Below are 16,483 nucleotides of genomic sequence, written 5' to 3' on the forward strand. Positions count from 1 at the left end.
GATATTGTGTTCTCCATGTATCAATCATCTGTAATTCTTCTGCCATTTCCAAGAAAGATCTGGGTAGGGTTCCTCCTCTTTTTAAAGGTCTTTTGTTAAATTTTCTGTCCCATTTAGCTTGAAAGACCACATTAAAATCTCCAAATAGAAAAAGATCCCTATCTTTTCCCGTAATTAGTTTCTCATGTAGTCTTCTATAAAACTTATCTTGATGGGTGTTTGGTGCATAAATATTGACAATTAATGCTTTCCTTGTTTCAACTTGGATCTCTACAATCAAAATTCTCCCATCTTCCGATTGCCATTTCAATTCGGGTTCTAATTTGGGGTTAACATATGTAGCTACCCCCCTTTTCTTTTGGTGTGAGTCTGAGGCAAAAAATAAAGTTCCCATTTTTCTAAGAAATCTAGCATCATTTTTTCTAATATGTGTTTCTTGTATACAGTTTACATCTGCTTTGGTTTGATATAATTGATGAAATATTCTTCTATGCTTCTGAGGAGAATTCAATCCATTAATATTTACAGAAAAAAATTTCACTTGTTGTTCAGCCATTTTCACTTAGAAATTTGTTTTGTCTTTCTTGTAAATCTACTTATTTTCTGTCTTACTTGTACGGTCCTTCTTCCTCCTACTGCTCCTTGTGCTTCTTCTTGTTCTTGGCTGTCATCTGTATCTTGCTCCTTCTTTTTCTTTTTCCCCTTTCCTCCATTCTGTTCACTTTGAATTTGGTCTGAGGATTCTTCCTCTTCTTGAGAGGAAGTGTTCTCTTTCTCTGAGAATTCATTGTTTTGTTCTCCCAGACTTTCCCATATTTTGATAAAAAATTGTTGAACTTTCATCATTGAATTTATATTGAATCTTTTCTGTTCATAAACAAACAGGAGACCTTCTGGAATTTGCCAACGATATTTCACATTATTTCTTCTTAATATTGCAGCAAAATTTCTATAGGCTGCTCTCTTTTGGCGAACTTTCCAGGGTATTTCTCTCAAAATTCTCACTTGCTCTCCCTCGACTATTCTTTGTTTTTCTTCCAATCATTTTAATATATTATCTCTTGCAGCTCTCTTCATAAATTTCATCACTATTTCTCTTGGCTTTTTATTTAGTCTTGCATACCTAGAGTTGACCCTGTATACAATATCTATCATCTCTTTAACCTAATCCTCCTCCAATTCCAGCTCAGTTGACAACCATTCCTCCATTCGACCTCTAATATCTTCTGGAGATTTCTCTTTAAACTTTTGTATTCTAATAATAAATGCTGCTTTCTCCATCTCATGTCTCATTACAGAAATCTCTAATTCTTCATTTTGCTTTTGCATTCGATCCATTCTCTTTTCCATCTCTTCCATACTATTATTGATTTTCTTCGTATCTCTCTTTAAATGTTTAACCTCCTGCTTATTTTTTTGTAATCTGATCCTGTATATTTGTCAAAGAAGTATTTATCTGCTTCATTTGGTCGGAGAGACTGCATATCTGTTCTTTCATCTCATTTCTAAAATCTTTCATCAGGTCAAATAGTGAAGTCTGACTTTCTCTCCTTTGTTCCATAGCTGCGTATGTAGCAATTTGTGATCCAACCAATGGTGATTTCAACGTAGTCTTACTAACTTCTTTTTTTGATGTCATTTTTTCCTTTTTACTATTTTACTCTTTTGATCCGTCTAGTCCCTTAAACTAACACTCTCAATATCTCAAATATCTCAAAACAAAACAATACAAAACACCATCATAATCACAGTTCAATAACTTCACAAAATTACCAACACAAAATTAAAAAAAGAAAAGGAAAAAGTCATTAGTCTAACATTAAAAAGTCCCCCCCAGTCTTTTTTCTTCCTTCACCTTCTTCTAAGGCAGATCTCCAGTTTTATTTCCAAAAAACAACAACAACAACAAAATACTTTACTTCACCTTCTTGCTAGGCTAATCCTCAAACTCACTTCGCCTTCTTGTAAGGCTAAACCCCAAGTTATATCCAAAAAGGGTACTTTACTTCACCTTCTTGCCAGGCTAATCCCCAAATTCGATATAAACAAACAAACAAACAAACAAACAAACAAACAAACAAACAAACAAACAAACAAACAAACAAACAAAATAATCCACTTTTAGACAAATCAATATCAAAATCTGTTCCAATATCAGCTTAAATCCATGAATCTTTAAAGGCTCTGTCTCAAATCTCAGTCTTATTCTTGCTTCACCTTCTTGTAAGGCTAATCCAAATTTTACAGTCCCAAGACTTCTCCAACAAATAAAAAAGATCCAAGTCTTCAAAAGAAATGGACTATCAAATCAAGTTACTGTCTCTTTAAATACTCAGTTCTAAATCCAGTTCAAGCTTCTTGCAACAACAGGCCTGAATCCAGTTCCAATGCCACTCAATAACACTATCAAGTCAAGTTACTGTCTCTTTAAATGCTCAGTTCTAAATCCAGTTCAAGCCTCCTGCAACACCAGGCCTGAATCCAAGCCTCTTGCAATGAAAACGAAAGTAAAATCCTTCAAGCCATTAAAAGTGTTGCTTATTCTTTTAGCACGTATACCATTACAATCGGGTGATTTACATTATCTTCCTTTATGTTTTCCTTCTTATCTCTCTTCTTTTCTTCAATCACCCTTTTTAGAAAAAGGAATACTCCAGATGGGGCTTTTTAACCTCCGAGTTCGCTACTTCCCCCCTCTGGGTGGCTGCCAGCCAACGTTAACGATCTTAAAGTATCTTTCCCTCCTTCAAGCTTCTAAATTAAAATTTAATGATCTGATTACTCACGGTTAAAACCTTTGTTCACTTTCATGTTGAATCTGGTGGGCCGTGGGGGGGAGTCTTCTCAGTTTTCCACAACTATCCAGGATGGCGTCTGGGATGGAATGTGCTCCAGCACAGAGCAAAATCAGCATATCTTTGAAACTGCCGTTTCAAAAGATAATACTGATTCACGCTCTCAGCCTTAGTCCCTTCTTCTTGGGAACGAATTATTCCTCAATAATGAGGAACTTTGGAAAACACATCCATTTAGCAGATCACCGGGAGAGCCCTCCAAGTTCACTACTACTGCACTGAGTAGTAGCTCCGCCTCCGAAATTTTTTAGAAAATTAAGCCTACCATTTTCATCATCTAAATTTTCTGCTGCAATTATTGCCTGAAGAATCTCTTCATTGTCGTGGAATCTTCTTTTTATTTCGGCTAGCACTACATCCAGAATTTCAAAAAGGTCAGAAGCATGCTTAATGTGGGTGTCACTACAGGATGCTCTGTTACCTGTTGTTTCAGATATCACATAATCATCAAGTCAGGAATTAAATTTCCTTTTCCTTGGCATTTTTACTTCTTCCTCTTTAGCTAGTTTTGATGTTTCTTGCAGAATTGATTTCAATGTCTCACTGTTTCTTAAGTCTTTTAGTGAACTTTCTGTAGCTTGAATTATAGGCCTGCTCCAAGGAAATGCCATGACTTAACATAAGAACATAAGAATCGCCCCACTGGATCAGGCCATAGGCCCATCTAGTCCAGCTTCCTGTATCTCACAGCGGCCCACCAAAAGCCCCAGGGAGCACACCAGATAACAAGAGACCTCATCCTGGTGCCCTCCCTTGCATCTGGCCTTCTGACATAGCCAACCTCCAAAATCATCATGGCTTGTAACCCGTAATGGATTTTTCCTCCAGAAACTTGTCCAATCCCCTTTTAAAGGCGTCCAGGCCAGTCGCCATCACCACATCCTGTGGCAAGGAGTTCCACAGACCAACCACACGCTGAGTAAAGAAATATTTTCTTTTGTCCATTCTAACTCTCCCAACACTCAATTTTAGTGGATGTCCCCTGGTTCTGGTGTTATGTGAGAGTGTAAAGAGCATCTCCCTATCCACTCTGTCCATCCCCTGCATAATTTTGTATGTCTCAATCATGTCCCCCCTCAGGCATCTCTTTTCTAGGCTGAAGAGGCCCAAACGCCGCAGCCTTTCCTCATAAGGAAGGTGCCCCAGCCCCGTAATCATCTTAGTCGCTCTCTTTTGCACCTTTTCCATTTCCACTATGTCTCCTTTTATCTCCCCTTTCCCTCCCTCACCATCTAGAGGGCCAACCGCTTCTCTGGCGGGTTTCCTGCTTCTAACATATTTGAAGAAACTTTTATTATTCCCCTTAATGTTGCTGGCCATGTGTTCCTCATAGTCTCGCTTGGCCTCCCATATCACCTTACATTTCTTTTGCCACAGTTTATGTTCCTTTTTATTCTCCTCATTAGGGCAAGAGTTCCATTTATAGAAAGAATCTTCCTTGCCCTTCACAGCCTCTCTAACTTGGCTCGTTAGCCATGAGGGCACCTCCTGGACTTAGTTGAGCCCTTCTTCCTTTGCGGTATACACCTCTGCTGGGCCTCTATTGCTGTTGTTTTAAGCAGCCTCCATGCACTCTGGAGAGATTGGACTCTTTTTACCCTCCCTTTCAACCTCCTTCTAACCAGCCTCCGCATTTGAGGGAAGTCCGCCCATCGGAAGTTAAGGGTTTTTGTTAGAGATTTGCCTGGTATTCTTCCCCCAACGTGCATGTCAAAACGGATCACAACATGATCACTGTTCCCCAATGGCTCCGTAACATTGACATCTCTAACCAGGTCCTGTGTACCACACAATATTAAATCCAGAGTCACTTGCCCTCTGGTGGGCTCCGTGACTAGCTGCTCTAAGGCACAGTCATTTAGCAAGTCAAGAAATCCGGTCTCCTTATCATGACCAGAACACAAATTAACCCAGTCTATATGAGGATAATTGAAGTCCCCCATGATTACAACCCTGTCCCTCCTTGTCACCTCCCTGATCTGTTTCCTCATTTCAAGGTCCCCTTCCGATTTCTGGTCTGGAGGACGATAGCACGCCCCCAGTATTACATCACTGCACAAGCCTGGTAATTTAACCCACAGAGATTCTACGGTGGAGTCGGACCCACCTTCAATCTCTACTTTGCTGGATTCTATCCCTTCCTTAACATAAATGGCCACCCCACCTCCAACACGCACCTACCTTTCCCTCCTGTAGAGTTTGGAGTCCCTTATCTACTGGAGAAAGAATTTCCAAAATATTTTTCATTACCACTAGACAAAATCTAAACTCTTGCTTCTGCATTATAAGATGGAGACCAGTGCTAAGAACCACATCTTCCCCAGCAAATCCTTTTCCATTATTTATTGATATTAGTTCAAGAGTTTCTGATATATGTTTGTATTCTTCAAAAATTGTCCTACGCATCTGAAGATGTCCTGACCATCTCTGTTCCAGCAGACGAGAAAGAGCTTTGCCTTTATACTCAGCAGCTACTACCCCACGGGACAAAAAGTTGTATAATTCCACACATTGTCCAAAAAATTCCCTCACCATTGGCACAACTTCAACTACTTGAACTACAACTAAATGCAGCCTGTGGTTGAAACAAAGGACGTATAGAATTTTTTTCTTCAGTTTTTTTTTAATTAATGCCTGGACACTACCTTTCTTGCCACTCATAACTGATGCTCCATCATAACATTGGCTCAACAAATTGTTTGAATTTAAACCATACCTTAAGAATGTATCTAAAGTTGTGTTTGTAAAAGTCTCAGCGTCCAAAGCAGTTGTCTCTATGGATAGCATGGATTCATAAATTTCATCATCTTTAACATATCTAGTAGCAATTGCTATATTTTCTCTTCAATTTTTGTCTTTTGTTCCATCCTCCAAGACAGAAAAAAATGGGACATCTGCATTCTTTATGTCATTGGAAACTTCCTCTTGAATGAGATCAGTCATTACTTTAACTATTTCATTTTGAATTTCTGGGGATTGGTAAGTGGCATTCTTTGGAATAATTTTATAAGATTCAGCTAGTTTTGGGTCTTTTTTGAGGGTATATTTGAAAAGGTTTTTAAATAAACTTTCCTCCACATGTTCTTCAATGTTGTATATTCCTCTCTTTGGAGGCTCATTAGCTACAAGAAACTGAATGATTTCAACAATGCTTGAAATGTAATACCTATGTTTTTCAAGCACATTGTCATTATTTAGAGTTGAAATAGATGTGTTTGAGTCAGTTCTTTGGTTTCTTTCAGACCACATTAACATAGCCTGCATGTGGGTCTCAGATGAAGCATGCTTGAAAAATCCTGATTTCGTTTTATCCAATGCAGCCTTCCAGTTGCTAAATCCCTTTTTTATGTAAGCTTGCTCTTTTGGTCTGGTAGGGCCTTTCTCTTCTTGGGAGGGGGGGAGAGAAAAGCACGGCTCTGGCATCTGAGATTTTGGATGGACCATTTCTGCTGTTTGGGTCTGGTAGGGCATGGTAGGCTCTGGTTCTGGTAGGCCAGAGCCATGCTTTTCTCTTCCCCCCCAAAGAGAAAGGCCCTACCAGACCCAAACAGCAAAAATGGTCCATCCAAAATCTCAGATGCCAGAGCCGTGCTTTTCTCTTCCCCCCAAAGAAAAAGGCCCTACCAGACCCAAACAGCAAAAATGGTCCATCCAAAATCTCAGATGCCAGAGCCATGCTTTTCTCTTCCCCCCAAAGAGAAAGGCCCTACCAGACCCAAACAACAGAAATGGTCCATCCAAAATCTCAGATGCCAGAGCCATGCTTTTCTCTCCCCCCCCCCCAAGAAGAGAAAGGCCCTACCAGACACAAACAGCAGAAATGGTCCATCCAAAATCTCCTGCCTGGTCACCCCGAAATGATGCCAGAGACACTCAGCAGCAGCCTCCAGGGTCCTGCAAAGTGCCTGTACAGCCACTCAGCTCCCAGGAAGGTGATTGAAGGCACTGAGCACATTCCCTCCATGCCCGCCTCTCTAATGTCCTGTGACTATCAGCAGGTTGCTATGATTGGCCTCTAAGGTGAGCTACTAAGCATCAGCAGCCTGAACGAATTGGAGGAGGCTGCCTGCAGGGAGGGGCTGAACTCTCAAGGAACAGGAGCTAAATTGGAGGACATTCAACCACATTTACATGACAAGTGTGGAAAAAATGCTGGGGGGGGCAAACTGTTGGCTCAGGGGGGGTTCAGTGTGTCAACTTATTAACACCTTATTGCAGCAGTTCTTGAACTTTTAGCACCGGGACCCACTTTTTAGAATGACTGTCTGTCCAGGACTCACCGGAAGCAATGTCATGGCCGGAAGTGACATCACGCAAATTAAAATAAATAATTATAAATAATTAAATTAAAGTAAAAAAAAAATAATTTAATAAGGGGAAATTAACCCTGTTCCACCAAGAAAATTTTCTCTGTAGCCTGCCTGCAATAACACCCCCCCCCCCAAAAAAAAAAAAAAAAAATCAGTAAGATTTTCAGCCCTACCCAGTGCCCAGTTCCATTGAAGTTCTTATATTTCAAGCATATCACTATCAGGACCCACCTGGCTTTACAAGTCAAAAACAGAAAACATTCACCTTACCCTGTCAAGTATCTTTTTTTTTTAATGGGGGGCTGCCTTCTGGAGCATTTGTTGAGCTCCAGTTCCATCAGATCAGGACCATTCTGATGGTCTCACATTTCCCTTTGCCTGACCTGCCCAGGAGCCAAGGCACATTTGCTTACTCGTGAGTAAACGTGACTGTGTGGCTTAGGGCGCAATCCTAACCCCTTATGTCAGCACTGGCATAGCAGTGCCAATGGAACATGTGCTGCATCCTGCAGTTTGGTGTCACTCACAGAGGCCTCCTCAAAGTAGGGGAATGTTTGTTCCCTTGCCTCAGAGCTGCATTGCCCTTATGTCAGTGCTGAAAAGAAAGAAAGAAAGAAAGAAAGAAAGAAAGAAAGACCCAGAAACATTTGTTTCCCTATATTTGCATATTCTTGCAAATTGTGGGAGCTCAGCTCCTGGCAGGGTAGATAGTAGCTACAGTATCTGATTTTTGAATAGGTGATCTTTTCAGCTATTCAGAATACTGATTTTTCATCACCCTTTGGGGGCCCACCAAAAATCAGGTCGCAATCCACCAGTGGGTTCAGTTTGGAACCACTGATGTAGACTCTACCAAGTTAGTTGGACCAATATCTGATTCAAAAGGCAGCTGCCTGTGGTTTTATCTTAAACCACAGATATGGTTCTTTGAGGAGTAGAACTGCCACACCTTGAAGAAGCACTCTTTCTCTGATTCCACTTAATGCTCTCAAGGATCTTTTAACTGAAAAATGGGCCAGAATCTCTAAGCAGACTGGATCCTGGAGAGTGGAAAGTGGGATCAGGGGATGCATACAAAGCAGTGTTCATAGCTTGCTCCCAACATTAGGCTGTAAGCAAGTTGTTGGTGATTGTGTGCTTTAAGCGAATGCCATTGGGCAGGTTAAGGGCTTGTGACAGGTTGACTAGGTCACTGGAGGATCCAGGAACTTGATTGCTTCTTTTTGGCATGCTTTCTGTCTTAATTGCCTCTCTCCCAAATAGCTAGGGCTTGGTGATGGGGTAATAAGGACTTTGTCTCTCTTCCTCACCTCCATGCAGGATTATCTTTAAACACTGAGGGGTCCTGCATCTTCCCTTTCTTCTACCATGGAAAGTCGTATTCATCTTGCACAACAGATGGGGCATCAAAGGGACAGCTCTGGTGTTCTCTCACAAGCAACTATGATGAGAGTTCCAAATGGACGTACTGTAAGACCTCAGGTAAGAAAAACAGGGCAAGGGAAACTTGTTTGAAAATTACTGCCTTTCTCTGTCATTGGATTGCTCCTTTGACTTTAATCCAAGATGGTTTGCATAGGCAGGCTTTCTCTAAACCCCAAAGGGATTTTTTTTATGATAAACAGAGAAGTTCTATCTTTCAAGAACTAAACTACATTCCAGATGGATTGTCAGTGCCATTTTGTGCCTTAAAGGCTTCTGCACTCTTGTGGGGCAGGCTGCTGGTGCTCTGCCTCAATAACCCACTGCCAGTGCTTTCAGGGTTTCCCTTTAGAGCTGCCATTTTCAACCACTGTGCCATGGTACTCTGCTATGCCATGAATGGTCTGCAGGGGTGCTGCAGGAGTTTGGGGGTGTGTCATTTATTAATAGGGCCATTGGGGGATGTGAGCTTCCCTCTAACAGCATGGTGTGCCTTTTCAATTGTCAAAAAACAGATGGTGTGCCTTGACCATTTTAGTACCTTGTCAGTGTGCCATGAGACAAAAAAGGTTGAAAATCACTGCTTTAGAGCAACCTTTTACCAGACTAAAGACACACACACACACACACACACACACACACACACACACTCATTCAAAGCAGAAATGTTTATTAAAGAATATTAATGTTACATATACTCAGGTTACCAATGCTCATCCTGCCTAGGACAGGAGAAGGGTGGAAAATGTTTCTTTGGATCAGCACACATCCAGCAAAGAAAACAATGAAGCTAACTTAATCTACACTGACTTGAATGCTAAAGACTAACTACCAGTCCAGTTTTACCTTGGTAGATGGATACTTATTCCTGCAGCACTTTGTGTGGCAGAGGCCAGGCTCAGTAGCAAAGAATAGACTTGACTGGTTTACACTTATAGGGAATTTCCCAGGGACCCATGAGGTATGAAGAACCAATCATTCAATCACAAATATGCTGAGTCATGAAACCCCAAGTTGTTATCCAATCAAAACTTATGTCATGCCCACCTTATCTCCTTCTCCTCTAGCTTATTTCTCACAACTGTGATACCTTCCTTCTATTCCACTATCTCACTTTCATTGTCCCTGCTGGTGCCTCTGCCTTCCAAGTTGTTCAGCATTTGAAAAGCAAGTTAATCCTTCTGCTTATTGTTCTGCCTGCTTTGCTATCTGAGTTCTAAAGCTTGTTCTCCATATTCCTTTGTTCTTGAATGACCCATACTTATAACCCATTACCGGTTTCCCCTCCCCCCATGTCCTTGGTGTCCTGGGGGCTGGGGAATAAGAATAGGCCCTCAGTTTGACTGTACTCGTCATAAGAGACGACTAAACAGCCACCAGGTAGATGGGACTCATTAGCCTGGGATGGCAGCTCATCTGAGAGAAGGAAAACTCTGATCCCAAATCTCCACTGCCTTGTGGCTACATCCAGTTATGGAAACGGCTTCAGGAGTCAACCTTGAGGCAAAATCTGGAGCTGGAGTCCCTGAGGCAGTTCATGGCTGAACACAGTTACGTTCTGGCAACTCCTGCTACACCGCTGGAACCAACTGTATTGGCTTCTGCCTTTCCATTGGACCATTTCAGCGGTGTGGAGAGGGGGGATTTGCTGCATGGGTAACAGTCTATCCTCCATATCTACTTTACCCAGGCATTGCGCACTGAAGAGGACACTCTGTTTTAGAACCACCATTCAGAGCATGATACCGTAGTCTTCCGAGACCGAAGGATGCCAATATGGTGTTTCTCAGATCCAGTTTAACCTTTCATTTTTGTAGGGTCAAATCACTGTTATTACCCAACATTCCTGCTGTAACATGCCACTCTGCAATCTTACTGCCAAACAATATCTAATAATATGAAATATCCCCACAATATACCATAAGCACATTGACACAGATCTTTTCAGTACGATAATCATTCTGCCCGTGTCACCCCCTGTGCTAACAGCTGCAGCCGACTTCTGGTCTGTCACCCAAGAAAACTCAGCTCACATGTTAGATGCTCGAGGTTTTGTCACTCAAGGAAGCTTCCAGTGAACTTGAATGGGCGGCCTACATATGTTATCTTCAGACTTAACGGTGGCTCTACCTCTAGTCCAGACCTCCTGCCAAAATACTAACATATTTGTAAAGTATTTGGATTTGTAAAATATATGGAGTAACATTCATGTTGCACAGCAAGTTTGTCTTTGAATACAGTTTTCTCCCCATCCTTCTTTTTTGACACCCCCCTCCCATTTTTGTGCACCACACATCTGCAGAATATGAAGGGAACTCAGGAGGCCAGCCCTGTGTCTTCCCCTTCATCTACAGGAAGCGGACCTTCTACACCTGCACTGATGCATATTCACATGGAAGGTTCTGGTGTGCCACATCGGGGAACTATGACAAGGACAAGAAGTGGAGCTACTGTGCGGACACAAGTAAGATAAGGGGGGATTCAAGAGTAACAGCCTAATATGTCTAAAAAGACTGGTTTGAAATGTCAGGGGATCATTGTACTTCAAGGCGGTGATTATTTGCATTGGTACAATCAATTAGTGTTGAATTAGAATTAGATCAAAACTGAGAAGGGCTGTACAGTGTTGTCTGGAAAGTGTTCCAGGAAGATTAAATGACCTCTCTGATACTGACAAAAGTAAACAAGAGACAAGTACAGATAGTATACACTTGTATAGAGAGGAGAAATTTCATTACTTTCCTGTGTCTGTGCTTTTCTGAAAAAGTTCTTGAAATTGGACTCTGTGGACATTCACATGATTGTCTGAATGCCTTGACCATAATCCCCATATTTCATCTTAAAGGATTCAGTAAGTTCTGCCCTCTTGCATCATTGGGATGGGATGAGAGCCCATGCTTAGCATGCAGAAGCTTCTAAGATCAGTCCTGGCATTCACCATCCAGGGCTGGGAAAGACCTGTAAACTTTGAAGTGTGGCTGCCATTCAGGGTAGACCAGTGGTTCCCAAATGTTTTAGCACCAGGACCCATTTTTTAAAGCAGGACTCTATCAGGACCCACCTAGGTTTACCAGACTTTAGAAAAGGAGAACTCAAATTTTTTTTTTATATATTCATAAATAATAACCACCAGAAAGAAAGACCCACAAACTTTTATCTCCCTGTATTTATACATACTTGCAAACCGCTGGAGCTCTGCTCCTGACAGGGTGGATAGCAGCTACAGTATCTGATTTTTGACTAGCTGAGCTTTCAGCTATTCAGCTGTTAGTATACTGATCTTTTCATCACCTTTTGGAGACTCACCTCACACCTGGTCCCGACCCAACAGAGGGTCCTGACCCACAGTTTGAGAACCACTGATGTCGATACTACCAAGTTAGACGGACCAATATCTGACTCAAAAGGCAGCTGTGTGTGTTTTTATCTTAAATGGTTCTTTGAGGAATAGAACTGCCAAAACATGAAGAAGCATCTTTCTCTGATTCAACATAATACTCCCAAGGATCTTTTAACTGGAAAATGGACCAGAGCCTCTAAGCAGAATGGATTCTGGAGAGTTGAAATTGGGATTGGGGAGATGCATACAAGGCAGTGTTCATACCTTGCTCCCAACATTAGCAAGTTGTTGGTGATTGTGTGCTTTAAGTGAATGCCATTGGACAAGTCAAGGGCTTGTGTCAAGTGGACTGGATCAGTGGAAGACCCAGGAACTTGAATGCTTCTCTATGCCACATTTCCAGTCTTAATTACTTCCCTCCCAAATAGCTAGAGCTCAATGATGGGGAAAATAAGAACTTTGTCTCTTTTCCTCACCTTCATCCAGGATTATCTGCAAACTCACAGGGGCCCTGCGTCTTCCCTTTCATCTACCATGGAAAGTCCTATTCATCTTGCACAACAGATGGGGCATCAAAGGGACAGCTCTGGTGTTCTCTCACAAGCAACTATGATGTGAGTCCCAAATGGACCTACTGTAAGCCCTCAGGTAAGAAAAACAGGACAAGGGGAACTGGTTTGAAAATTAGAGTCTCTGTTGGAGAAAATGTGTGGGAAGAGTTTGATGAAGGGACAGGATTATACAGAGCGATGGAACCAAGGGATCTTGTGGGGCATAGGTGTTCTCTCAGCAAGACCAGGGACATCAGGCATGGCTGTATCTTCCAGAGGAAATGTAGCTAGAATAGCAAAACACCTCTTATTGATAAGGAATCCTAGAGTGAGAGGCTGGCATCCATCCGTGCTGGCAAGTGACTTGCACCGGCCTAACCCAGGGGTTAGAATTGCGCCCTAAATCTCTTTCCCTTGTGCTTTGTTTCCTTCACAGAGCCTCTTCCTTGCCATTTCCCCTTCATTTACAATGGGAAATCATATTCTGCTTGTACTAAGGATGGATCCCCTGATAAGCAACTGTGGTGCGCCACGACTGCAAACTATGACAGTGACAAAAAATGGAGGGCATGTGCTCTTCAAGGTAAGGTATTTGGTGATGGTTGGAATCTTCTTGGAAAGTTCTTGTTTGGGCAATCTGTAGGTCCAGTCTTGGATGTTAGCCTGGTTGGGCAATTGCTCTTCCCCGCCATTCCATCACCCAAGGGAAGAGTGCAGGAGAGCAAGAGAAGGGATGGCTGCTCCTAGCAGGAGTGTCTGCTGCCCCCTCTTGGTTGTTCATCCTCTATTTCCTGGCAGTAGGATTAGGCATGTGATGACATAAGTTAAGGTTTGATTCGGAAAACCAAACGTTTAGATCAGGCTTAAGTTGCATATCTGTTCCATTCTATATATCCTTATATAGTCCTTGAATTCAGGTTTTGATGAATGTTTTTCATATTCGCCCCCCCCCCCATTTTTTGTGCACTACACATCTGCAGATTATGAAGGGAACTCAGGAGGCCAGCCCTGTGTCTTCCCCTTCATCTACAAGAAGCAGACCTTCTACACCTGCACCAACGAATATTCAGATGGAAGGTTCTGGTGTGCCACATCGGGGAACTACGACAAGGACAAGAAGTGGAGCTACTGTGCGGACACAAGTAAGATAAGTAGGGATTCAAGAGTAACAGCCAGTTCCAATGTGTCTTAAAAGACACATTTTCTTTTAAGTTCCAGTTCCAATGTGTCTTAATGGGTTGTAATGGGAGGGGGTTGTTTTAGATTAAGGTCAGTTGTTATATCAATTGAATATACCTCAGAACAGAGAAGGCCTGTGCGGTGTTGTCATGGAAGTGTACCAAAAATGTAATGGCCCAATCATATTCTCTCTCCCTGCTGATGCAGCAGCTCTAAAATAGCTACTGCTGCATCCGGTGGTGGTGGTGGGCAGTTGCGGAGGTCTCCTCTGGGTAAGAGAACTGTTGGTGCATTACCCAGGGTCTATTTGGGCATGCGCTAGCTAAATAGCTGGTGTATATCCATGTGGACCTGCACAGTGGGATCGAGTATGGGAAGAGGGTTCCAAGTCAGCAGCCGCTACCACCACAAGACCTACCCCCTTAAAGGACCCAACCTTTCCCTTCTCCATCCTGTTTCAACCTCTCCCCACCCTGTTCTGCCCTTCCCTACCCCTCCTGCCTCTCCTGCTGACATACCTGCTTCTGCAAGCAGGAGGAGAAGCAAATACATGGATGAGAAGGCAGAGGCCCTCCTGCCAGCGCCCTTGTTGGTGTGCTGTGTAGTGTGATGTTAGAGTGCCTTTTGCAACTGGTGCTGTCTGCTTTACGGCAGTCAGTACCAGTACAGGAGGAGTCTTCATTGCCTCCCTCCCAAACAGGTGATGGGGGAAAAAAAGAGTGCTGTAGTGCCATTGCCTGAAGAGGTGGGAGGGGTAGTTTCAAGAAACACGGCCTTCTCAGTAGTAGTATCAAACATATGGAACTCCATCCCTCACAGTTAATGAACTGCTTTCCAGTGAAGCCTAATGACATTTCTTTCCAAACTTTCCTTTTGAGTTCATGGTTTTTAATGCTGGATGTCCGTGGGTTTTATGCAAATATTTCCATGCTGATTAGATTTTATAGGCTTTTCCCTTCCTTAAGGGGTGACTGCTGCTGTTTTTGTGTTTTATTGTGGTAATTTAAGGATGTTTTTAAGAGCACAATCATTGAGTGCACAATCAGCAGGTACAGGTCCCTTGCTTCGGCCTGGAGTGTCATGAAAGTGCTGTAAAACTCGATCATGACTACTCTCGTGTTGGCTAAGCTAGTGCGGAGGTCTGTGCTGGTCCCAGAAACTCGAATCTGGACCTGGAGGAGGAAGGTTTGTGTAAGCCAAGGGAGGCTGGCGTGGAGGATGGGAGAGGGTGGCGAGAGGGTGGAATGGAGGCAGGGAGGGGGCATTTTTGGGCAGGTAGAGAGCAGACCGGAAGGCAGATTGGGCCCAGGAGGGGGGTACGATCGGCACAGTCTGACTCCCATCCCCCTCTCCTGGGCCTTACATGGGCTGCTTGGATTTGTGCCAGCAAATTTGATGGTACAGATTGGAGTTGCCTCATAGAGGTGGCTGGGGCATGATATAGGATAAGGATAAAAAATCCCCTTACCTCCACTTGGCCTGACTGTTCCAGCACAAGTTAGGATTTGGCTGTAAGGATGTTTTAATATTTAAGGATATTTTAATGCATATATTGTAAATTATATGCATTATGATTTTATGGATTTATGGTTCTTTAAGTCACATTGGATGCCCATCGGGGAGAAAAGAGGATACAAAATGAGTAAAGTAAAAATACTTTATGAGTAAATATGTACGAGTAATAAGTATGAGTAAATAAAAATAAAATATTTCTAGGAAGAATTGTTCCAGAAATGATTCCTTGCTCTTCTCTCTTCTTCCAGGACTAAATGCCAATCCTATAGGACCATGCGTCTTTCCATTCATCTACAAGGGCAAGTCCTACTCATCTTGCACAACAGATGGGACATCAGGTCAATATGCCTGGTGCTCTCTCACCAGCAACTATGACAAAGAACCCAAGTGGACCCCTTGTCATGCCCCAGGTAGAAAAATAAATGTTGCCACCTCCACATAATTGTCTTCGTTGTCTGAGCATCTATCCAGGAGTGCACCCAGCTGTGAATCCATCCCTGAATTTTGCAGTGTGTATTTATTTTGCTGTATGGTCTTGTTCAGAGGTATCACTAGGGTTTGCGTGACCCAGTGCGAGAGCTCAATGTGTCATCCCCTTGATGGTCCTCCTCCAGTACCAGACCAAACAGAATAAATTACAATATCATTCACAGATCCTAAATGCAGTGGCATCACTCGTGTTGGTATCACTCCCATTAACTTTATTTTAATAGAGAACAGTACAGGTCACCCAGCAAATCAGTAACCAACAAAAAACCAGTGGCCAACTTGATGACATTCACACCAGTGATGTTCCTGGCAGTAGATTCAGAAGACCACATGGTACTGGGCATCAAGGCTTTGCGCAGCACCCAGGAGTGCTTAGAAAGCCTTCTGAGCCTCTGGATGACCCTTCAGTGCTTCGGGTTTTTGTCTTTCCTTTTCCGGGAGGCTTTCCAAGCACTCCTGGATGTCATGTGAGGGTCCGGAGCACCCAGGTAAGTGCGGGGGCAGCCTTAGGGGCACACACACTGCAGTCATGTGTGACGTCCCCCAGGGTCGCCACTGATTCACACAACTGAATAAGTCTGCAATCCAATACACACTTACTTGGGAGTATGCCCCACCGGACAAAATAGGGCTTACATTTGAGTAAACCTGTAAACCTGTGCTGTAAGTGTTCTCTGGAAGGAGGAAGGGAGTCATTCATAACCACTGGGAATTCTCCTCCTACTCCAGGAGGTAGGGTCAACTGATGATTGAGGATCCTCCCTTGTAGGAGGGCATCCCCACCCTCAGTCTGGCCCTGCCTTTTACAGAGTGGAAGTTGGC

General features: G+C 42.9%; 1 protein-coding gene across 1 annotated transcript; it reads left to right on the plus strand.

Annotated features, from left to right (window-relative positions):
• Positions 1–6,675: 6,675 nt before the first annotated feature.
• LOC136652353 (epididymal sperm-binding protein 1-like) lies at positions 6,676–15,614 on the plus strand. The gene is made up of 7 exons (XM_066629291.1): positions 6,676–6,787; positions 8,486–8,647; positions 10,890–11,051; positions 12,414–12,575; positions 12,915–13,061; positions 13,459–13,620; positions 15,421–15,614. The coding sequence occupies exons 1-7, from the start codon at positions 6,676–6,678 to the stop codon at positions 15,612–15,614; spliced, it is 1,101 nt and encodes a 366-aa protein (XP_066485388.1).
• Positions 15,615–16,483: the final 869 nt, after the last annotated feature.

The sequence above is a fragment of the Tiliqua scincoides genome, chromosome 5 (genome assembly GCF_035046505.1).
Source record: "Tiliqua scincoides isolate rTilSci1 chromosome 5, rTilSci1.hap2, whole genome shotgun sequence".
In the NCBI taxonomy this organism is placed as follows: domain Eukaryota; kingdom Metazoa; phylum Chordata; class Lepidosauria; order Squamata; family Scincidae; genus Tiliqua; species Tiliqua scincoides.